This window comes from Thermobia domestica, chromosome 13, assembly GCF_964235325.1.
Source record: "Thermobia domestica chromosome 13, izTheDome1.hap1.1, whole genome shotgun sequence".
Taxonomy (NCBI): domain Eukaryota; kingdom Metazoa; phylum Arthropoda; class Insecta; order Zygentoma; family Lepismatidae; genus Thermobia; species Thermobia domestica.
The window spans coordinates 169,582,723-169,609,215 of record NC_137466.1 but is presented as its reverse complement, the minus strand read 5'-3'; the positions used below and the strand labels follow the sequence as shown (position 1 = coordinate 169,609,215).

Below are 26,493 nucleotides of genomic sequence, written 5' to 3'. Positions count from 1 at the left end.
TTGCATAAGTAAACTGTGAACATTAAAGTTATTTTTTTCTATTAATATTCTCTGTGTCTGTTTTTTTCCCTGTATATGATACTTTTATTTATTGAGGATGCAGTGTGTTACTTTTAAAAACTCAAATATTGTTTAATATAGTCATGCATGAGCTCATGTCATGATTGATGAGTGGAAATTAAGGTGAAATAAAAGGTAACTAATTGTAATTGCTAAGGAAAATAATGTTCTTACACTGAATTTTTATTCACCTATTTTATCCCGCTTTACCCATATTTTTATAACGAAATTACGAATTCTTATTTACCACAAAATCGTCTCTCTACCGATTGATCATTACATCACCTATACTTAAGAGCTTATTTATCTTTACCACTCTCTAGGACGTCTGGGCTCTGCAAAATACCTCGCCACTCTCAAGAACGCCTGATATCTGAGTTTTACCCTCCTCTCTAAGACGTCTGATCTCTGAGAGGTACCTATACACTCTCCTTGGCCGCAAAGTGCCTTGGATCCTGTCACTGTAGGACGCATGATCTCTGGGTTCCGACAACTCATTAATAACTTTCGAGGGGAACTTATGTTTGAACTGTAACTACTATTACTATTGTATGTAAGATGAAATTTTATACTCAAAAGTGTTGGGAAAGTCCAAAATTCCCAAGTACCAATTTAGCTCTACCCTAAAAGACAGAATTTTACAATATTATTTCACGCCGCAACAATGAATTCATTAATTAATATTTTTCATTGGTATATATATATTATCCATTAATGTTATAAGATACTTTCCAGTTTCTAACGTAGACTTTCAACATAAACCATACAATGCCAACGAGACAACGAACATACTTGAACGGAAGAAAAAATTACACATACTATGTCCAACGACATAATCAGAACAGTAAAGGAAGTGGTTAGACGACGAAGAAACGAGTGAACACATTTAGTACTTGGGTCGAGCTGGGTTCTCACCATTCCATTTCGATTGAAATACACATTCTATGGGAGAGGGAAGGGAGCTCATATAGCTTTAAATATTTCCCATAAACCTATTTCCACCATACGAAGGACGGGGTTTCGGCTAGTAAATTTTCAACTCTTGTATTTTTTTATGTATTCTTTCGCTCTCTTGTACTTACCGGCCAACTTACTCCATTAGTTCCCCTTACTATCTTCACTTCCAACCTGGCAATATTACACATATCCCGTTATAATATATAATCATACGACAAACTTGTCAATGATGATTTATTATTAATGGCTTTTAAATTAAATCGTTGAACAAATCTGATTTACAGAAAGAATAAACACAATATTCTTTTCATGTTTATACATTAAAAATTTGTACCATCGTAAGACTTACTAGTAGTCTTTTCTTTTTCTCAAATTCGATACAAAGAGCAAGTTTACACCTGTTGTTACAGTAGACAATCACGATTATGAACACACGAAACAAATACTTTCTAAAAATGTACTTTAGGCGCTATGAATCGTTTTTTTTTTTCCATAGAAAACTATTAGTATATAGCCATGTTTCACATTAAAAGACAAATTTAAGTACTGATGAAAACCTACGAATATAATCCGCATAGTTATCTTTTGACACTAAGTGAAGATTTATAGTTTGACTCATTTATTAATTTCGAAGATATGTTTTCCATGGTAGAAAAATCCACGTACACACACAAAAAATCACAACCATCTGCCAGTATCTCATGAACCACACTTCTGCGATTTAATACTTTACATTTTATGATTTTGGCTACCATTATCACTGACTCTAGAACAAGTAATTTATCAAAATCCACTGATCATAGTTTTCTCATTTTAATATGAGTTGTGATTTGAATTTCAAAAAAAGTATATAATGTTCTTATTGAAATTTAGTGGTCTGTAGACTCTTAATTTGCCGTACATAGTTAAAACACGTACAGCAATGATGCACTGGCTAAGTAGTTATTTTATTTACAGAATGCTGTACACAACTGTTAAAAGCTATTAACATCCATATAATCCACGTTATCAGCACTATAGATAGTACAAAATTATTACAAACCGACATAAAAGCGATACTTATATATATATATATATATATATATAACTTTTGTACAAATAGATATCCTCAAACCCCTTTATAAATTATTGTTCAGTTACCAATGCGTTTGCCATGTGAGCCTGTGTGTGTGTGTCATTTTAATAACAACTACCTATTAATGACAGGAAATGATTGCTCAGTACTCTTCAAATAATATATTGTACATAAGATAATTTAATAACATTTGAAAGTACTATTCTATTATTGATAGTAATAAAACCTTTATGTTAAAAAGAAACTTCCAGTAATATCAATGTAGCAGTGAAAAACGCATTGTCCTTGTTTGCAAGTTCCAGTTTAAACGTAAGTCTGTGCGAATCGCCAAACCACAACAATCCAGTTTTCTTCGTCGTAGTATATTTTTTTCTTCTTTTACGTGGTTAAACATATTTCATTCTTCCTTACAAGTTGCTAATGCAATTTTCTCTTTATTCACAATTTGTAACAAAATTTCCAACACACATACTTTTCTTACAATTATAATAATACTCCTAAATCAATCTTAAAACAAAACAACGAACAGAAAAGATAACACACTTCGTACTCATGAGTCATAATATTATCCAATTAGGTCATATGACTAATCACACACGCATTTCAGAGCTGAATATTAGAACAAAATCTATTCACCAAAGAAAAGGTATCACATATTAGTGTTTATTGTATTAAGTTTCACGACTATTAATAATAACGACCTACTTGTTTGAAATTTCATTATTTCTGGAATTGTAACTACATATTGCATATCTATCATCGCTCAAACTATTTCTACCCACCAAAATAATTACCATTAAGTTCTGGAACAGTCTACTCAAATAGAAACATCAGATTCACCTTTGTCACGTGTTTCGAGGCAGAACAACATTAAGTTCTGATGGAATCATATATTCAAATTTACCGCCGCGAATACCAGCAACTTAGCGTTTTCTCTCTCCTAACCTCTTGACTCATGCCCAGTCATTATCGCTGAATTCAAATATTCGTTAGCAGTACTTTATGCTAGTGGGTGAGACGCTTTCAGACAGTGTGAGATGCCAAACATATATAAAATTGTTTCACTCGCCAATTAATCAACTGCATGATGCTTCTTTGGACTTCTTTTAAGTTTAACGTCACACGCTTATGCGCCGATGCTAGAGGAAACGGTGATAATGAACGATGATGATAAACTAAATGGTAGAATGGAGCAAAAGGGAAGAACTCCGAAAAACTCACTCACACGGTATTGGTCTACCACAAAACACTAGGATCGAACCAGGGATCCCACGCACTGTAGGTGAGTGTTCTACCATTAAGTCGCCAAAGTCTCATTCTGAATATGCAAAGCAGCATCATGCAGTTGATCATAAGACTACCGAGAATATATATATATCACAGGATTAGAAAGGATGCAACCATGTACATCAGCAGTTGTAAAATTGGCTGATAGTCTAAAAAGACAAGTCTGTCGCCCTACTTTCTCTATATTTTCTAAGAAACTAAATTCTACCCCCATGAAGTTGCAAATAAGAATGGATCAGATGAACTTAGAAGAATCTGAGGGTCACATGAACAGACACACATGAAATGCAAATTGACCTTTCACCGTATTAGAGGAAGTCTAGGAACACAAAAGGCTACAATAATCATCTTTGAGTTCAGCGATATGAGAGGGCAGAGTCATACAAATTAGAAATGGATGAAAACATTTAGCTAATACTGTTTATAACGAAGGGACATACATGACTGGTACTGTTTATAACGGAGTGATTAAACCTGACAGAACAAAAAAATGGCATTTAGACATCGCTATCTCAAAAAGCTTACTACTAGCAAACGAGTGTATATACAGTTTCAAATACCGCCAGAATGACATTTCAGCATGCTAAGTCAGAAAGAAAAATGTTAACTACGCCCACTCAGCGTCTAATCTTTAATTTAAGCACTGAAACGACCTTCGAAAAGTAATGATTTTTTTTTTCTTTTACAAAATTATATATATGGCCGAATCCATAATAATATGACAATCATATCTTTAAACTTCCTACAACACGCAATCAATGAGATCGATATTACTATTCTATTATAAGATTAGGATATATATGCAAGATACATTTTTACTTCCAAATATATAATTTAAAACTTATAATTTATTGTGATTAACTATCCAATTTACATACATTTCACTAACGCAATAAAAAATTAAGTACATTACTCGGCAGAACACTTTGAGCAATTATCTGCTGAGATTTGGGCTCACATGTTAGAGAAATAGTTTCGTTGTATGATGAGGACGCAATGATTGAAATCCAGAATAAGAAAAGCATTCTAGAAATAGTTGCCTGGAATTAATTTTACACAAATTGTAACATGTCAGGAAAATCTTTTCAGAAGTTCTGAGTTCGAATCCTTGAAACAAACTAACGAAAGTGCAGCATAGCTTTAAAAACCAAATATTATTTGGAAGGGAAAACTACAAGTATTTACTCGTAACACATTTTAGCAGCCATTCTATTGTGAGGCGCATCGTAATTTGAATAAAACTATATGACTTTTCTTCTGAGGCCTGGCTATAAATTATTTCACTTACCTTAATTCTATAGTAGTGACTCTCTCAGTCAAGGTTTATATTTCACTGCCCCCAAGATTTTGATGGTTTAAAAATATTGCTTCATATGTTAAGACACAATATTGTGTTTTATTCTATCACTGCAGTACACTATCCATGGTTGACTCCGTACAAGTACTTTTATCAATATTTGAATAAATTAGCCGATTAGAATACGCACTCCACCCCCACTCCCCACCCCAATAGAAATAATTACTTCTCTACTTCACAACAAAATGTATTAAAATCGGTCCATCAGCTTATGTCTATTTCCGAAGATAACTTAATTGCAGAAATCTGGTAAAATGGTTAACCAAATATAAATGCTTCGCAAGGACAACTTTCTCCGACATGTGTCAAATCTGAATTTTGGAATAATGAAAGAGTTTAAGAAGAATTATGTTTATAGATATGTTCAATTGTAATTGATGCTAGTTCATTTTAATCAATAAAAAAAATCTAAGTAAAATTTTCTATTGAATGACGTCTGATAAGAAAAGACAGAAATAATCATATCATAATGTAACACAACTCTACTCTATAATAATACTGTCGAGAAAAAAATTGTTTCCTATCACTCCATCTACCCACAGACTTGCAGAATGAAAGTGTGAAATTTGTTAACAGACTTGTAGCAGGAGAAAAACTCGCAACAAAAATCTTTAAAAAAATAACGCAGTGAAATGATTTAAGACACAGTGACCAGTTATTATTAAATCGACATAGAAAGTGAGTGAGGATAATGAAGATAAAGAGGATAATAAATATAAAATGAATGTGACGACGATATAATATGAACCTTAAAAAAAGCCTTTGAATTTGAGTTAACATCTTGATCTAAACTAAACAACAGAAACCTCTGAACTAATTATACTATATATTGCACATTGTTTCATTATTAAAGCAATGTCATGTAAAATAAATAAATAAATAAATAAATAAATAAATAAATAAAAATAAAATAAAATAAAATTTGAACACGTGGGCAAAGTGGATTTCCCCTGTGGTATTTCTAAAGTTACATTTTGAAAGCGCTTAGGATTGATATTTTGCCTTACATCACATTAAGTCACTGGGAAGGTTTAAAAAAAAAAAAAAAAAAAAAAAAAAAAGAAAAAAAAGCTGAAATATCTTAGTATATAGAGTGGAACATAACCTTTTAACAATATTTGCAAAGCATGGTTTAACTCTCCCAAAAGATGTACACAGACAAGTCTAATAATATCAGCCGAAAGGGCATTTATCGCAAAGGAAGTACGACACTCTTGAAAAATGAAATGAAATGAACTTTGTAGTTTTACGTCCTAGGATTATGCCCTTTAGGCTAAAGGAGAAGGATGGTTAATAAAAATCAATAAGTATTTTTAAAATGGTAGAATGAAAATGTGAGGAAATAAGAGAATTCACAATATTGTTCACCACACTCATATGGCCTGGAATGGAGCCAGAGACATCTTGCATTAGAGGAGAGCACTACCACTGAGCCATCGTGCTCCTTAACAACACTCTTCTATCAAACAACGTTCCGTTCTACAATTCTTTTGCTCCTTAAAATCAACTTACTAACTACAGTCACTATTTCTCGATGAATTTACTTATTACTTCCACTCTCTTCCGTAATACGTTCTGATTTTGTTCCTTAACATAATGCCGCAAACATTCGAAGCAACCAAATAAGTTCAAACGATTAAATTTTCCAAAAATTGCAATACATGGACTGCATTGTTGAAACTGTTTTAATTACGAACCTCACAATAATGTCTCCAAATATTTCTCTCTTTCAGGATTTTTTTTTTTTTTTTTTTTTTAACACAAACATAAAATGGAAAGAAAATCATACGCAACACAGCATAAATTTCTGGGCACTACTTGGTCATGAATCTGTTTCGAGCTTCAATTTAAGATATGACACAAAAACTCCTAAAAGCTTGTCAGAGATGACACACACTACTTCATTCGGAGAAGTCCATGTCAATAGGAAGACAATATTCAATTACTTTTTTAAATATTTTTATGTACCAAAGTTAATATAATACAATATGGTGTATATTTTTAAAATATATATTTAGCAAGTAAGTTATATTTTACTCTTATAATGTCAACTTTTGTCTTCTGCCTAAATTTATTACAAATAGACCCTTTAAAATTACAACTGTACTTTGAATATCAGACATTACTATTTTCTTGAAAGGTATGTTGCTACGGTTCAATAAAATATCATTAATACTCTATTTGCTAATACTTCATGCAGAAAAAGTTTAATTATCATTATATCTGAAAATACCATTTTCATTTTCTAGTTACTAATCTTTTTGTACCTGAGAAAAAGATTTCTCTCATACAGGGAAAAAGATCACACGCACACAAGCACACATAACATCCACATAAATATATTATATGAATCTATACAGAACTTAAGATCAAAATGCCTTATACAACCTGAGCAGTCTCCAAAGTATTTCCATCGCCACCAGGTGAACGCTGGTTATCAGTTCCTGAGGCTATCATTTACAAGTTATTGTCATGAAACATCACAATGAGTATTTAATATAATGTGCAACATATAAAGACCAAATAAAAATTATGAAGTTCTATGTTGGATATGCCTCGAATAGTATGCAATTTCCATTTCTTGGTGGTCAGCTGCCGATCAGCTGCTGTTCAGTTCATTCTCTGAAAACAAAACAAAGCATAATAAATTCACAAAATTATCTACCAAAAGCATTATATTCAACAACATATTTCACGAATATTTTATAAAAAGGATACTTTCAAAAGAAAACTTGAAGAAACAAGTAGCCACCCTCTTCTGGAGGAAAACAAATCAGTGTAGCCAGATAATATTGAAGAAAATTACTATAATCATAGATAAAAATTACTATTTATTTTGTTTTTCGAAAAATTTACTTTAACACTTCTCTAATTCGAAAATTTGACGACAGCCTTAAGCACGTTTATCTTAGGTTAAAATCTACGGAAAAACTAATTTTCGGCTCGGTTCAGATATCTCCAACAAAGTGAGAATTGAGATTAGGTACCGGTATTAGAAATAATGATAAAGAAAGTTTATAGGATAATAGAAATTTAAATATTTATTTTCCTCACTACATAGATCTAAGGTTAGTTCTGTTGGTTTGGGTAAGTTTTACATAACACAACACACTGGATAAAATATCTGAATATATTTGCAACTTACATGCAATTATTTTCTACTTGCTTTTATCACATTAATATTTCGATCAGCAAATTATAGTTGAGAATTTTAAGAAGTTTTGTACTTTTTACCCATTTTAAAATTTCTAAACCCATATAAATCCGTAATTTTCCTTCGTAAAATTCTTCATGTCGAACACAAGATAATGTGTTCGAAATATTAGGATGATACGACAAAATGGATAATCAGAATTTTCGCATATACACAATAAGGGACTAACTTCTTTTAACAAAACTAAAAAAAGAATTTGACTATTAGCAATTTCAGTATGTATATTCACTTAAAGAGTATAGCAGCATTGGACAGTTTATCTTTGTTAAAATTCAATTATTTTCTATTCATTCAATTATTTTCTATTCATAATAACGAACCAACCTCTACAAAAGTATTCCGCTTCATGACGTTGTAAGTCAAGTCAGATCGAATTTCACGTTTGTCGGGATAGGCTGAAGCTTAGGTGAGTAGTGTGGGCAGGAAGTACTATAATAGTTGGCAAATGCTTGTGCAATGGCAAGGGTAGTTAATCTGTGCAAACTAATGTTCAGTTTGTTTCATTTCATGGCCGATATACGACAGGCAGAGAAAAAGTTCCCGGAATGTTGTTACTGTTTTCGCATTTGTGATGCAATTACAATGAATCCTGTAAAGTACAGTCCTTAGGTTGCGTAATTATGAATTTGACAAGTGTGAACAAATAAAACAGGTAGTGTAGGAGCAGTGTAACTGAACGATGGAGTGGTGATCAGTTGGTGCAATGTCGCAGTTCGAGTAAACGCGTAAACATCAAGTGCATGTGCAAATTGGGGAAATCTGCTTCAGAGACGTTGATACTCATAAGAACAGTTTTGGCAGCATTAGATTTTTGGTTCTTCCCAAAGGTGAAAACAGGCCTTTCAAAAAAAAAGCCTTTCTAAAAAGAAATCAAAACTAACGCGACGGATGATCTTTGCAAGATACCCAAAAAAACTTTTGTCGGTATTTCCAGCAACGGCAAAGCAGTGGGATAAGTGTGTGTGTTTCGAAGGTACCTGTGTTGAAAAAGATTACATAAGTGTATACTTATATTGTGATAATAAAGAGCTACTACAAACTTCCTGGGAACTTTTTGACTCCTCCTCGTAAATATGTACGCAGAATATATATATATGTAAACAGAAAATAATTTCTATTTCAATAAAGCATTTGCATTCATATTTCCTGACTTTGTAATGTACGAGTAAAGATCTTCTAGATGGATTGACGTACGGGGAAATTTCATAAAGAAGTTCACAGATTTATGGCATTTTTGCTCTCGAATTTATATATTCATTCATAGTTTTAAACAATACTTTTAACACCTGGTTTAAACAAGTCAACCCTGCTGAGGACTCTAGTGTCAGCGGATCAGATCTCTTATAAGCAGTGTAATTCAGAAGATTCAGAAATTTAAAAAAAAAAACACTCCCTGCCTCTTCTTGAGGTGCAATATTCTTCGAAGTTTCAGACTTGTCCCGCGTTTCCAGCTCAACCTATTTGCAAGACATTTCTCAGAAGGTTGCAATATTAACCGAATGGTACATCTATTACTGAGGAAATTACTCGCAAACGTATGCGTATCAAGGTTGAAACAAGGGACAGTCTTAACATATATTTCGAAAGGTTTGAAGATACATATATTGGTCAAAACTTAAAATTTTCTACTAAAAATCCGACATTTATATTTTTATTATCTATTACATAATTAAGTACTTATTACCTGGGTTGCCAATGATAACGGTACCGATTGGTGTGAATAGTTTCTACTAGGTTTCAGTTCAGAAACCGGACCCGAAGCCATTTACAACTATCGATTCCGTTAAGCCAGCAACCCGTTCTTAACATTATGCACTTACACGATCAATTGAAATTTGAAAGGTAATCTGACCTCTACTACTGAATGCAACTTATTCTGAACAGTTTTCCGCTGTGGCAGCGGAAATCAAACTTAAAACATCCTCTCATTTATATATTTCACGAGTAAAATAACCTGAAACACTATACTTCCATCTCCTTACCCAATCATGCATCCACACAAGACACAAAATACTATTACAAAGAAAACTTACTTACCAGATAACTAATGTAGAAACGGCAATTTTTCAGGGCTGGTCATACTGCATGCCAAAACATACAACAGTCCGAAAAAAAAGTTCAACTTGGCAGTCTTTTTTGGAATATGCTGCATACTCTCACTTCGAAATTCTTTCTCCAGTTGGAATGCCGCCGGCAAGGTAATCAAGGGCAACAGAAACCAAGCCGAATGATTCAGGCTTAAAACGACAAATATAATATACGGAGTAAAAAGTAAAAACGCGAACAACACATGTGATGCTGTATGTCCTATTAGAATAGCTAATGTCACTATCCCTACTTTCTTGTCACTTTCAAGATCACGTGTATTGTTACTGTGGAGTATTGCCTCTGTGTTGAGTGCTAATGGAATGGCATAATATATTGTTGCCCACTCAATTCTACCAGCTTGTGCCATATAGGAGAATAATACAGTAATTGGTCCGAAAATTATCATTATTAGGACATCACCCAACGCAATGTACTTCAATCCAATACCTCCTGTGTACACAAAAGAACCAGATAAGCCACCGAAATACACTAGGGCTAAATGCTCCATCTTTGCTGGCGATAATCCAACTAACAATATGAAGCCTATGCACCCAATAGCATACAGTAATGCTCCCAGCGTAACAACTTCATCCTTTGATAAAATCTGGTCTACTAAGATACGATCGTCACTCTTTTTACTGTCAATTCCTTTAATGTAATCAAAATAGGTGTTCACCACATTTCCCGCACCGTGTACGGCAAGTGCAGTAAACGATGTAGCTATTAATATTAAAAAACTAAAGTCTTGTGTGCTGCTCTTCAGAGCTATGGCACATCCCAAAAGTGTTGGCATCAAGGATGCACTCAGAGACCAAGGCCTAAGAGCCGATACATACGACGAAAGCTTCAATAGTTTTGTAGATAAATGGCTTTTCTCTTCCGAATGACAGTGCATAACTTTATCTTTAATACAATTTTGCTCTTCATTTTTCATACTGAAGTTCGTCTGCAGATCTGAAAATAAATAAATAAGAAAATAACATACAATTAGATTAGTACTGTTACAAAAATATCATACACTATATATTACACCTTTTAGAAGTGAAAGATTTTAAATACCTAAGGGCAAATATAATAGGAATCTAATGCTTAGAGAGAGAGAGAGAAAACAAACAAGATTAAAGGGTCATTTCACGTCAGATCATTCAGAGGCTTCCATCTTACATTCTCACATTGCTGGTATATAACAACAGTAAGGAATATACGAACCTATACTTTTCACTTTTACCATATTACCTCTGGTAAATTCTTTACACGTCTAAAAGATTACTATGTTCGCAGGTTTTGAGAGCGATGTGGGCAAAACAATGTCTTAATCAAATTATGAAGTACAAGGCCGCTATTTAAGCAAAAATACTCAAATTCACAACAGACTTCACGAGGATTTCAAAAACGTGGTGTAAAACGATGAGTGGATTCCTAATCCATGACATCTGTCTAAAGGTGATTTTGAAAATATATATATACATTCCTTTATCGAATTCCATTTAAAATGACGTTACATATTTATTTTAGCAATATACAGAAGCCATAATGTATTTGTTACTTTAACCTAGTTTTATTTCGTTTAATAACATTGCATTGCTTGCAAACAACATTGGGGCAGATGTACTATCGAAAAACTCGAGCCCTTCATTGGGAGGTTATGGATTCAAACACTAAAGATTTCGTTCCTACCATTCTCACTTATTCAGACTATCCGAACTCCGTAATGGTTCTTTAGCATATCAACTAGTGATGAGCTTTGTTGGTTTTCAATAGAATTGATATTTTCTGTCAAATTTTAAAATAATAATAATAATAATAATAATAATAATAATAATAATAATAATAATAATAATAATAATAATAATAATAATAATAATAATAATAATAATAAATTTTTAAAATGCTGAGAAACCGAAACATCGGATTTCTGAGTATTAGTTTAATTGAAACCGATTTTCAGTTTTCATAAATTGGCAATCACTAATAGCTGTACTTTTAGCAGAGGATTTCAAGCACTGGGGTTGCAAAGATTCAATAAATCAATTGAACTGCCGGAAAGTTCGTGATTTTACGTCGTTAACGAATATAGTAAGGAGCTGAGTGGTGCAGGTTAAGATGTGAATGAACACCTGATTCCTCGCAAGTACACAAGAGTAGATCGGAAAATAAAGCCAAAGATCTCGATTATCTTATTGTCAGAATGAACAACAAACCGAGTGCATGTTCATCAAGAAAAGAGAAATACAAATCTTCATAACAGCACCTTATTTGTTGTAATGGCGACGAATGAACTGTGAATATCACGTTCCAGAATATATAGCCACAAAAGCATTACACCTGTCAAAGAACACGGAAGTTCGGCTTTGCTTGAACAGCGAGAAATTGCAGAAAGGGTCATGGCATTTTATGAAGATAACGAGTACAGTAGACTCATACCTGATATAAAAGACAAAGTTAACGTAGCCAAAACAGTCTAAAAGTAGAACCGCTTACTATTATGCAATCTTGAAAAAAAAAAAAAAAAAAAAATTACACAGCCTTCAAGGAATATCCTCATTTCAAGATAGGTTAGGTTAGGTATTACATTTCTGGGCTGTCGGCACCTACGGCCATTTATCCCGTCATGTATATGAGCGATGGCATCCCTCGGCAAGCACACTATCCGGGGAAAGGGAAGGAAGAAAGGATGGGGTTAGGAAGGAAGCGGCCTGGTTCATTATGTTAGGTACCATCCCGATATTTGCCTGGTGTGAATGAGGGAAACCCAGGAAAAATTTTTACTCAAGATGGTTAGCCTGAAAAAGCTGTTACACTTTTTCGAATCGAATCCGGGACCACTCGCAATAAAGGCGAGAACGTTAGTGACCACGCCACGCGGGGCCACTCATCTCAAGATAGGAGTTTCAACATTTTGTCACCCACCACTAAGATGCGTAACAACCCCATAACCAGGAACGCACTCAGTTTGCGTGCCGTATACATCAAAGTCCTCTCGTAGTCTTAAGCTGGATCGCTAGTCACCTTTAGGGTAAAACTTTCTCACTAGATGGCAGAGCACATTTCGACACATGCGATGTTGCCACATGAGTTACGGATAGAAAACTGTTTACACACGATCACATTTTATACATGATTTACAAGGAGAAATGAGAGTTTTTATTTCCATTTTATTCAATAGTGCCTGCTTTAAAATATGAATTAATTATATTCTTTGATCAAAAGTGATTTTTCAACTCATAAAACGTTATGCGTATCTCTCAAACTAGATGTATTTACGATACACATTAAGAATGTGTATAACTAACTCTATGGCCTATGGGACCCGGAGGTTCAATGCCGCGTTCACAAAAGCTCTCCACTGACTTCTATCCTTAGCTAACTGCATCCAGTTTCTACTTTGTATTCCAATTTCTGCGAGATCCATCTTAATATTGTCCTCCCACCTGCGCCTAGGTCTTCCTAATGTGTAGACTAATACAAAATCATTACATAAATATCATCTTTTGGATAAAACAGACTAAGTACGCTCAAAAATTGTGTTTTATAAGCGTAGTTGCAATCCTTGGTGTAAAACTTATCTCTACTTTAGAGGTTTAATGTATCATGGCTAAAATTCCATCGTTTTCTGGTCAAAGTGCAGCTCAATTTGCATTTAGAGGAAAATTATCATTTCTATGGTAATAGTTCCGCAGAAAACGGCAGTTAAACGTTATACTGTACATTTATTTATGACTAGATGCCTCTACGGTGCAGATGAAGGATACGTGTACAAATACAAAATCATTACCTAGATAGATAGGACAAAAACATTCTTAGTACGTTGCGATTTTGTAAGCGAAGTTGCAATCCTTGGAGCAGCTTTACTTTAGGGGCTTAAATATCATGGCTAACATTCCAGCGTTTTCTGGGCAAAATTCGATTCAAACTATATTTAGGGGTAACTAAAACTACTTTTATGGTAAAATTTTCTCAGCAAATGACAGAGATATTATAGATTTATCTATAACTAAATGTTTCAAAGGTGCAAATTAAGATTAAAAATACAAATACAAAACCAATACACAAATCCGATCTTTTCAACAAAACAGACTTAGTACCTTCAAGCGTGGTATTTTGTCAGTTGTATTATCGTGCAGGTATTTTATAAGTTCCCCAGTGCATGTATTTTGTAAGTTGAATGTCTTAGTGCAACTTTACTTTAGATGGCATAATCATTATGGCTAAAATTCTGGACCAAACTCGGCTATGTTAAATGAAAACTATCACCAACTTTTACTAGGTTGCTTACTTACACAGACAGATTTGTTCACAGTCCAGGTGGAATGAAGAATCTGAGAGAGGGCTTTATGCAGAGTCGTCTTGACGTATGATTAGCGTCATACTAAAGGCCTGACTACTGCAGGAAACATATGTTAGCCGAACTCTTTAGTACTCACGCGTCAGAATCACTCTGCATAAGTTCCCAGAGCGAGTAAAATTACGCGTTTAGCACGGGTGTTAGGGTGCCGAAGGCGCTATTTGAATTTTTCTAGTTTAATATTCCACGGTTACAGTCCGAATCTAAAAGGAGCAGTGATGATGATTATCAAAATGGTGGACTGAAGGAAGTGGGGAAAACACCGAGAAAATCCACGCACACTATATGCCATACATAAAGTCTTCCTGGCGAAAAGTGGGATTGAACCAGTGATCTCGTGCGCAGGAGGTGATCTATATACTGAGCTATTTACAGCTAATTTTATCAAAATCTGCAAGTATATTTAACCTACTTCATTTCTCCAAGTGTTTTGCAAGTACTTGCTTTTGCACCATGATTTCTGTACTTCATATATCACATGATCTTCAACAATAACAAGTTCAAGTATGAATTCTCTAATTCTTGTTTATAGTGGCATATATTCAAAACAATTTCACGCTATCTTTCAGTACTGGTTCATACTTGATACTATGTATACCTGAAGATAATAACAGTTCCGAATAAAAACACTTTTATCCAGTAACACTCGCAGGATTTTTCCAAGGACGGGGAAGGGGCAAAAGCCCGACATACATTGATACCCATAATGCAAAACAATTATTATTGAGGCATATTGCATAACTTTGTGGAATACATTAAATAGGTCTATATTAAATATTCTAGTAGAAGTAACCAAATATAATGTGCCTTCACGTGTGTTTCTGGACAAAAGCGTTTTGAAACAACCAAACACCTTTCGAAAATGCAGGGTAAACGTTTAGCAATGCGATTGTCCCCTTGCCTCCGCTGCGGACGCTCATGGCCTTATTGTAGACAGAGCATATTGCTTTGTTCAACAGTGTCATTCACCTAGTTCGCCGGAACCGGTAATTAAAATTTCTCAGGTTCTTGGAACCGGTTGTTAAAATTGTATCGCCCTTCCATATCCGGTAGTTACGGAAACAACAATTTTCTAATGATAGAACGTTACAGAAAAAAAAGAGAAAAAAACATTCATGTCTCTCGGTTAGGCTAAACATTCAGGTCTCTCATGTAGGCTAAACGAGATGGTGATGATAAGAATGAATTAAATGATAGAATGAGAAAAGTAGGAGCACACGGAGGAACCCTGAGAAAATCCACACACACACATGGTGTTTGTCCATCAAAAAGCTCACCTGGCAAAGCTGGGATCGAACCAGTGACCCCGCATACAAGATGTCAATGCTCTATCACGAAGCCACTGCAACTCCGGAGTAGAAAAAGGATCTGCATTTCTACATGAGTGGCTGTGTTTCTCAACTGAAGCTATACATATTTTCTTTCAATTATAGAAAAAAAAAAAAAAAAAAAAAACAGCAATTCAAGCTTTACGGTTTATGAATTTTTTTAATACTAACAAGGGAAGGTCGCGGGATATTATTCTGACTTCGTATCAATATTATGCTCAATCGACGCCTTTTTACATATGAAACAATTAGGTAAACGGAGAAATTCTCGAGCGCAAGCGTGTTCGAATTATGAGCGTTAAAAGTTCAAAATTGAACAGATTTTGCAGAAAGTTTGAAGTACCGTTTTTTGAGAGAGACGCTTGAGTTTTGATATTAGGGAGTTCTCCTGGATACCCAACACAGTAGTAAGATCAAAACGTACACATTTAGCAAAAAAGGGCAATTATTTGGAAGGGTGTGAAGGGTAATGGCGTCTTACACCTTGCATATTGCCTCCCATTTGACATACTGGGCCAATCAGGGAAAAAAGTGGTACTGAAAAGGTGGGGGGACGGTAGGTAGCGGTATGACGCCACGCCGTTTCCCCTGCCTATCTTTGCCCATTAAATTTTTTTCGGAACTGGGAGGACGCCTTACATATTTTTTCGAGGCGGGGTACGGCGTCCCCCCGCATTCTCCCTCACTTTTACCCCTGGGGCTAATAGGCTAATAAAATGTATTTGACACTCCTATTCGAATATAGGCCTACGTATTGTTATTCAAATATCATTTTCCTGTGTGGCTACCTTCAAATTGAACAATAACATTTGTCTTGGTAACGCTTTGGCAGGCGTGCGAAATTCAATGAAGAACATCGTGATATTCATAATTAAACTTGTGATGATCTATATTGTTGTGTTCTTCCGAGGCCAGTATCCTCAGTCAAACTACAGGGAATATTTTAAGATATTCAACGAGAAAATAGACCGAAAAATTTAAAGAAGAAAAAATGATTAGCTGGAATGTAAACTCAAAGTTGTGAACCAGGTGACTTTTATTCTCGAGAAAACCGCTGTTTGCATACGTCATCGCTAGCCCATTGTTTGTTTTTAGTCACATTTCTCGCAAAATACCGTAAAATATTGTCTGAAGTTTGGCCACTATTTTCAAACAATCGCCATTAAAATCCGTTGAAAATTTAAAAAAAATGGCTAGGGATGAGGTATTGAAACACCGTCTTCCACAATGAATACCATCATGTCCATGGGTTTTCTCGGGGTATTCCTGTTTCCTCCCTTCTTCTCATTCCATCACCATTCACTTGCCTTAACCCTTTCACTGTGGAAGGCGACGGAAAAAAATTTCCCTAACCTGCGAATGTCGATTATAGTCGACGTGTTAAAATTTGTCTGTATCTTGGTTTTGTCGATTGTAGTCGCCAAAGGTTTTCTGTGTGATTTCTATTGTTTATCGAAAACAATAGAACACAAACAAAAATGAACGGTACAACTTTGGCGACTACTCTCGACAAAGCCAAGATACGGACAAACAAATTTTAACACATCGACTATAATCGACATTCGCATGTTAAGGAAATTTTGTTTCTGTCAACAAAAGTCGACTTCCTCTGTGAAAGGGTTAATCATCGTCTTCCTTAGCCTAAAGGGTATAATCATCGGATGTTAAACTGAAATATTTCATTTTTTCCACAATGCACAGAGGCCGGCTGGGTTGGGAGTCCCATTGAAGTTAGTTCCGCGGCTAAACGTTTCGGAGACAAATGTCTTTGTTTAATGTTTAGGTGGTCACACGGGAAAGTGACACTTGAATGACAATACAGTTGGTTTCAAATAAATTGTATTAGCTTATTTACCCGGTGTGCCAAATAGGATGCAATTTGCAAGTTGTAAGACGCCATTACCCTTCAACCCTTCCCCAATAAATTTCCTTATCTTTCAAAATGCGTAAGTTTTGACCAGAGGCGGATCGAGGACCGACTTCTGGGGGGGCGCGGTGGGTTGTCATACTGCTACTTTTAAGGGCTCCAAACTTTGTAATGGGTTTTATTTATATATATAAAATAAGAAAGTGTCCTCTTCTGGGGGAAGCGATCGTCCCCTGGTTTTGACCTTATCATTCTGTCCAGCACCCAAGAAAACACCCCAATACTAAAAATGAAGCGTGTATCTCAAAAAATGGTTTCTTCAAACTTTTTCCAAAATCTGTTCAATTTTGGACTTTTACCGCTCATAATTCGAACAATCATGCGATCGAGGATTTCTCCGGTTGCCTAATTGTTTCATATGTAAAAAGGAGTCGACTGAGCATAGTATCAATATGAAGTCACAGTAACACCCCACGACGAGTGGAATTAATTAGTATTTTCCACTAACGGGTCCAGGCAACTGTTCGTGTATGTATGAAAGCTCAAAAACATATATAGATTATTTTCAAGAAGATATAATATTTTACCTAAGCAAATTAAGTATCGGCAAAAATAAATAAAGGAAAGAAAATAAGAAAAAAGAAAGAACACATATTTAACGTTTAAAATGATCGATCTTTGTATTTCACGTGTGTATAATATTTACGTGGAAACAAACAGTTAAAAATTGTAAAGCGCTTAGCTGTTTCTTCAAATTACTCTCCCTTCCTCTTTGCTTCCTTTGGCTCTTCGAGCTTTTACTTTGAGTTGGATTCTTCTCTTTTTATATGATTCCTTCCGTTTCCCCATTTTCCACTTTTATTAACCATAATAGTTTTGTCACAATTCACAGGTTTCGCTTCTGGACTTCAAACGCTAACAAGGAATTGCCCTACTACTGTGACTGCAACAGTACACATGCAAGTTTGGCAACGAAGCATTATGGCGTCCTGCGCAAGCATGAGATTCAGTCGCTAAAACTATTTCCGTAAACATAGAATAATATTTCGATAAAATGTAAAACATAACGCGAAAAACGGTAATCTAATATTCATATTCCGTAATGAGACAACTATTTGTAAAATAATTTGTGCTTGTAAGTAAAAACTTAATAAAACTGTGCACAGAAGTAGCAAAATCTAACAGCAAGCGCCATCTTGCGTACTCATCTTAAAACTAATTAAGTTTTCCTCTTATATGTTACATTTTTAGCTAACAGAATACATAAGCACAGAAAATAGTATCTCATGTTGTAGCTGACGCATAACTCTATTTTATAGTGCAATACTTATAATATGTGCCATGTCTTTACGCGTTAGTTAAGGTAATGAACCAATGCTTATACTGACTTCCGGGTAGTGATCCACCTTAAGTACAATGACAGAAATAATCGAATAAGAGTCGGTCACTCCAAAACGTGGAAGACCGAGTAGAAGAATCTTCATGAATTGTGATGATACGAATGAGATACGATTATCTCAAGAACTAAATTCAAACATTGCTACTACCTTGTCTGACTTCATTTACGTTCGTTCGTTCAATACGAGAAAACTAAATACATGGAAGTGCGTCGGGACCGTAATACAGCAAATTATAGATGCGTTAAAATATTAAATAATATTTTTGATAAAGTGGATAGTTTCAAATATCTAGAAATCAATACTAACAGAGGAAAATCATATCCACTAAGAAATTAAATGTCGATTAAAAGCAGGGAATTCGTGTTACTATTCGGTTCAAAATCTCTTGTCGTCGCGGATTCTGTCGAGGAATTTGAAGCTTAAAATATACAAAACGATAATCATGCCTGTTGTTTTGTATGGCTGCGAAACATGGTCACTTACACTGAGGGAAGAACATAGACTGAAAGTATTTGAGAACAAGATCCTGAAACGAATATTCGGACCCAAGAGGAACGGGAATGGGGAATGGCGGAAACTTCATAACGAGGAACTACATAATTTATACGGTTTACCCAACATTGTTAGGGTCAGCAAGTCTAGGAGGCTTAGGTGGGCGGGTCATGTAGCTAGAATGGAAGAAAGTAGAAACGCTTTCAAAGTCTTGACTGGAAGATCAATCGGAAAACGACCATTAGGAAGACCTAGGCGCAGATGGGAGGACAATATTAAGATGGATCTCGCAGAGATTGGAATACAAAGTAGAAACTGGATGCAGTTAGCTAAGGATAGAGAAGTCAGTGGAGAGCTTTTGTGAACGTGGCATTGAACCTCCGGGTTCCATAGGCCATAGAGTTAGTTAGTTAGTTAGTTACTGTATATTGTTATGATTATTTTATATACATAGTTAAAAGTAACTGTCGTGCCATTGTTTATTAAAATTTTACAACCTACTGTAAATGATATTCTAAAAATTCACCAATCACTTGTATTCTGTAAGTTGTCCAGTTTTCAATGGAACTGGATGGTGGCCAACATAAACAAGTATCACTGTAACATACTAATTGCGAGAAGTGAATCGACCTAGATTCATCAATTTCACCACCCGATAGAACGTGAGGGTGTGTCCCGGTCTTCAACCCTCAAATATGAAATCTTTTGAGTGTAGTTTCAAGCAAAAAATAAATAAATAAATAAAATAAAGCACACGCTGACGCGTGTCTTTCACCTGAATAATCATTTTTATGACCCATCAGTCTCCACGCATATTATCATATCATACGTAATAATTCGGGCATAGGGTAGGAAAATAAGGGTGTAGAATGTCTTAGAGAAACAATTAAGCAAGAAAATTAAAGTTTACTTTATAACAAAGCAAAGAAAGTCAATCTGGTTAGTAACTCGCAATCGCTCGCTCGGCATTATTATGTGAATTGAGTATTAAGCCTTGATAAAGAAAGGAATCAACCTAGCAACTAAACCACCTTCGCATATACATACGGACCAGAATTCTCGAACTTTCTTCAGTTCCAACTTAGAGGACCATATATTTGTAAAACTTGAAGAAATAACATTATTCCAAAAGATTAACGTATAAGTAATCAAAATATATGGGAATCTTACTTGTGAGTTGGCTTTTAATACTCCGAAACTTAATGCTAAGTGTATGCTGTTAACCATGTAATACTCATATGAAAACCATAATAAACTAAATTCATTTATCAATATACTTTGATAGGTCATGATTTGTATCCACAAAACTGTCTGACACGTAAGGCATTTAGTCACATGCGGAACAAGATGTGTTTCTACAACCACTCCCTATCGTTGACGCGCCTGCTCCATATGGACGTACCCCCTCATGGGCTCTCATGCTACGGCCCACTCTTATATGGGTTTGTGATTTTTTCTGTCCATCTAGCACAGATAAGTTGGTTTCTTCGGTCTAGTTCGTTAGGTGGTAGTCTGAGGCGGATTGTTATGAAAGTAATTCCGTGAAGCTGGTAGTTACCCTGTTATTTTAAACTTTCTTAACACAGTCAAACGTTTAGGATGACATTTAATATCTCCCACAAATCCATCGACGGCTCCGAAGCCGGTATTGTGACTTATAGTGAGCTGTTGTAGGCGATCTCGTTTATATATACACACCGTCGCTGACGTGCCCGCTTTCTACGGACGCACCCCTTTGCTAACCGCTTGGGACCCCATGCCGCTTTCCCGCTCTGACTTGGTTAAGTAGCGTTTGTGCAATTTAGTGGTCACTTAGCACAAATTGATTATTATTTTTTTTTTCACTGTACTTTTTATGCCATACATCCGCATTGTATTTATAATCATCACCGTTCCAAATAACGAAACGTAATTACTACAAAGTGATTTGAGGAGAGACTAAATAATACCCAACACTTAGTATAATAGTAGAGCTATTGTTATTTAGCCTGTAACGGAGATCAGGAGACTTGTTCCCCTCCCCATACTGTCTAAACTACTTACTTTAAGGTAAGTCTTTTCTTACGTTGTCATCAATGTCCACTGCTTCACTTCCACCTCTTATTTTATGAGAATGTTTTGTTGTTCACTAACTACACACTTCACGAGAGTAACTTTTATATTATTTCCGTGAATCAACAGACAATGTTTTGACCCCAAGTTAATATGAATTTCAAGATAGTGAGCTTTGTTTTGGTTGAAAGTAAGTTGTTAGCACACTTATATGGGCATTTATTCCGAAGTTGGGCGTCCGCTTTCGTCAAGTTTTTTCGCTGTTATCTCCTTTCCACACTTTCTGCAATTTGTTATTAGGTTCATTAATCCGTGCTCTTCACAAACTTTTAAAAGATTTTGCTCGTTATCAACGTATTGCTTCACAAATGTTAAAACTGCTAGTTCATTGCCCTTGTACATTCGCCATGCTGCTAACATAAATGCTCCTTTCTTTCCCACAATGCAACTGTTCGGTTACCTTGCGCCAAGTAGTTTCCTCCGCTCGCCGTATAGTCCCATGTTTATAACCGCTTATATATAACAAATAAACATATTTTTTGAGACTCTTATATATTATCAAGCACACAAACGATCAAATTATTCATATCTTTCCTGTAAATTTTAAAAATTTCGCTGGAAATGGACGCCCAACTTTGGAATTTAACCCCTTATATGATAATCCATGGCTTTTATTTTTTGGTTGCTGTTGTGATGTTGTACGATGTGTATAACGTGTTGCCCGTGGGAGCTACTCGGTCACGGGATACTTTCATTACACATTCACTATACTTCATTATACTTCATTCACATTCATTATACTTTCATTCACAGGTCACAGTGATTTTTCTTTTACTGTTTGTCCGAAGTGTATGTTGTAACATTTTGAGTTATTCTTTAACAAATGTGTTGTTTTATTCGCAATGTGCATGAGTTACAAGTGGTTACTTGCATACTGAAACAATAGTATTGTAATTGTTTGTTTGGAAGGTGATCACGTTAGCACCGTCAATACCGAGTTACAACTTATTGCATTGCCGTACTTGGAAGCAGTTCGTTTCCTTTTTTATTATTTTGTCTCTTTCTACATTTAATTTTGAATATTGTCTTTCAGAAACAAAATTAAATCATCATATTAGTTCACTACATATACAAACGTTTAAATTTTATTTTAGAGGGATCCTAACTATCGAACTTTACCCAATATTTTGGGTTCACTCGAGCAGACGGTTCTACCAAATAGAAAATTTATTGGTAAAATACGATGTGAAACGTTTTTCGTGAAGGAACGAGAATATGAATATAAGTAATTACTGTCAGTGCACAGTATATTGAAACGAATTTTGAGCGATAGTAAAAGTAATCTATGTGTAAATGTGTTCTTCCACTATCCTCGTTTAAGCGGGCAAGGTCCTAGAACACAGATCCCCCTTCCGATTTAACTATAATAAAGACAAAAAACAACGTGCCCTGCGGGGCTTTAACCCGCTGTCCTTCGCTCGGCAATACTATGTGAATTAGATATTAAACTTTAGTACAGAAAGGAACCAACCTAGCTACTAACCCATATGGGGGACCTCTATTCTACAACCTTCCCATGCTAACGCGCCTGCTCCCTAAGGACGCACCCATCGACCCAGCCTCCCTGCTGAGCTCCTCTTCAAAATCGTTTAGATAGCTCTCGTGCTTTTTAGTGGCCACCTAGCACAAGTTGGTTCGTATTCGATGCACTAGTCTTTATGTCATGTCTACATTGTATTTACTGAGCCCTCCGAAAGTCAATCTGCAAATTGTAATGGACACCCTCTGGTAAAAGGACAAAGCTCTAACCATCCTGAAAATGTAAGAAATGTTAAAATTTGGTAGAACCGTCTGCTCGAGTAATGCCAGTGAATCTACACCAAGGAATGCAATTACCCCAAAAGAAATAATTCATAGTCTACTAAGAGTGGATTTTTTTAAGACAGTATTACATAATTAATGAATCTATGTAAACTCGGACTGCACAATTTTCATCTGCAAAATGTAGCACCTTATAGTTCAACTGTACCGTCATTTCTATCTTACTACTTTCGTTATAGGTACGGCATATACACACGTCAAGTTTCAGCTCTATACTAACCTTGTTACAAATATTTCCAATTAAAAAAGATAATTTAATCTACACCTAAAATTAACATCAAAGGGCAAATTCTTACGTGTCCTACTAAAAACCTGAATATTCCAAACACTTGAGTAGTTTTTAACAGTTACTAATGTCAAAATGAATTCAATGAAACTATACTATAACACACTAATAAAAGAAGCACATCGTTATACTACTCCTACATTATAACTATATTATATAAATATTTCGTTTTGTTTTATTTTTCATGCTTTATTAGAGAACTTTAATTCTTGTAGTAACAATGTATGCAAATAAACATATATCATAGTTAAATAACACAGATATTACACACTCTACAACCACATACCTAGTAGTAAGTTCACGGAATTGGAAAACAATTCTTCCTTCTTAAACTGGAACAAAAAAAAATTAAAACATTTCTATTCTACTACACCACCTGACACATCTACTATCCTACCAACACCATCCCAATTCCCAACGCAACCACTTCTGTTCTGGTTGCTCCGTTAGAATCACGCTTCTCTTTTCACTGCGTAAAGTGTTACAGTAGGAATCGAATGAGAAATTTGACACAGAAGGTCTTTAATAATACTGTATGATAACTTGCGTCATGCCTCTATATAAAATTTCATAAAAAGAACATATAAACATACTTCAGATGAAATTCATGCACACCGTATTATGCAAAATTTACCGTTCAAGTTTACTTTTGCCGCACCACCCGAAATAATTTTTAAAAATTTTATTCTCTGATTTTCTTCTCATTGTCCTATAAAACTTTGCTGTGGGCGACTTGAAATTATGTCACTTGGCATAAATAAAATACAAGGGAGTCACCAGAATTATTTGTTCAAAAATCACAATTATTCTACCATTTGCGTATAAATACGGCTTCCGAATATATTGCATAAGAACTACAGTGCAAGAAACACAAACTAACCTGTATAGGTGATCACTAAAAAGTACGAATATTATATAATGAAGTCAGGGCAGGACGAAGCAGGAAGCCCGCTGGTGAGTCCGACACTGCTTGGAGCGGACATTGATTCGGATCATAATCTTCTAGTGGAGGAAGTACAAACCTGTTTGAAGTTGATCAAGAAAAATAGAAACAGAAATCGAAAATGGACTTAGTGCGACTAAGAAGTATCAACAGCGATGTGACAGAAGAAATTGAAGAAAAATTCTGTTCATTAGGCCATATCGACGGCAATGTAAAAAAAAAAAAAAAAAAAATGATTGGAGAAAAGTTAAACAGACTCTACGTGACACACTCCGCAACAACATTGGCACAATGGAAAGAGCACGGAGAAAACTATGGAAAACTGAAGCGCTGCTTAAGAAGATGGAGGAATGCAACAGGGCAAGAAACGGGGACATCAATGAAAACAGAAGGCTAATTAATGGATTTAGAAGAGAGGGGGACAAAGCCAAGAAAAGTACGTGGAACTGATATGTAAAGAAATAATGAAACTCCAACGGAGCGGCAGATATGATCTGATGTATCAGAAGCAGTGTTGAATTCAGACATTTTCACCCGGGGGGTAATGTCAACTCCTCGGGGGGAGGGATGTTTTTCTGTATTTTTGCAAGAAAGCAGCATATTTAACAATTCCATTCACATGCACATCTTACCTAATATTAACAAGGTACATTCGCGAAGTGTCCCCTCGGGGTTCGTCTAAAATTGATTTAAATGCAAAGTTTTCCGCGGCCTAAAGTGTATTGTACTAATTTTAGCGGCCCATACGGGTAATATGCATATTTATGGTTCTTCATATATCCGGAATTCATACACTACTATAACGCTTGGTCACAAAATTGCTTTTAGTTTCTTTAGATGTAACTGAATATGAATGAAGGCATATGCAAAACAAATTGGATCAAGTACTGCTTCTCTGACAGGTTTTATCCAACACCCTCTTATAATGAGGGTGTTGTTTTATCCCCACCGGCCGCCATCTTGGATTCAACTTTCGGTTTTTTCAAATGGGAATAGGTGCATGTGATACACAATTCATACAAAATTTTCTCGGAAATTCATTGGTGTAGTGAGATTTACGGTAGCTTGTACCATTTGCAAGATATTGCATGTTAAATGTGAGGCACTCCACAAATTCAACCATTGAAATGTTGTGCAGAGCCTCGTATGAATATGTGATCTTTTACGTGATTCATTGTTGACGAAATGTCTTCTGAACGTACATAATACAGACACACAGACGTAAATAGGATATGGTAGATCTTCACCAAAATCTGGTCGTATCTAGATTTACATTAGGCATTATGTTCGTAATACAATACTTCCTTGTTCGTAGAATAACATGGAAGTAATACCAATCACTCACAGAAATGTTGTAAGATTATGACACCAATTTTGTAGAGAGTTTGTTTATACCTACAGTATTTTCCAGTTTAAATTGTTTTGATTTATCAACGTCAAAAACATAAACGTAACTCACATTATTCTGTAATGTCTATTCGCGAAGTGCCTAGAGGGATTTAACATGTAATATCTTGCAAATGGTACAAGCTACCGTAAAACTCACTACACCAATGAATTTCTGAGAAAATTTTATATGAATTTGATATTCACATGCACCTATTCCCATTTGAAAAACCGAAAGTTGAACTCAATATTGCGGATCCAAGATGGAGGCCGGTGTGGATAACACGTGCCAGAGAAGCAGTACTTGATCCTATTTGTCTTCTATATGCCCACATTCATGTTCAGTTGCATCTAAAGAAACTAAAAGCAATTTTGTGACCGAGCGTTATAGTAGTGTGTGATTGAATTTCGGGTATATGAAGGCTCATAAATATGCAAATTATCCATATGGGCTGCTAAAATTAGTACAATACAC

At 35.2% G+C, this 26,493-nt stretch overlaps 1 protein-coding gene across 1 annotated transcript; it reads right to left on the bottom strand.

Moving 5' to 3' along the window:
• Positions 1 to 1,234: 1,234 nt before the first annotated feature.
• On the bottom strand, positions 1,235 to 24,134 carry heix (UbiA prenyltransferase domain-containing heix). The gene is made up of 3 exons (XM_081736856.1): positions 23,976 to 24,134; positions 9,988 to 10,992; positions 1,235 to 7,358 (listed from the first exon to the last, which is right to left on the bottom strand). The coding sequence occupies exon 2, from the start codon at positions 10,970 to 10,972 to the stop codon at positions 9,995 to 9,997; it is 978 nt and encodes a 325-aa protein (XP_081592982.1). The 5' UTR covers positions 10,973 to 10,992; positions 23,976 to 24,134; the 3' UTR covers positions 1,235 to 7,358; positions 9,988 to 9,994.
• Positions 24,135 to 26,493: the final 2,359 nt, after the last annotated feature.

Bases quoted from the DNA above. Each gene is read 5' to 3' on its own strand.
- heix (XM_081736856.1), bottom strand. From the start codon at position 10,972: ATGAAAAATGAAGAGCAAAATTGTATTAAAGATAAAGTTATGCACTGT.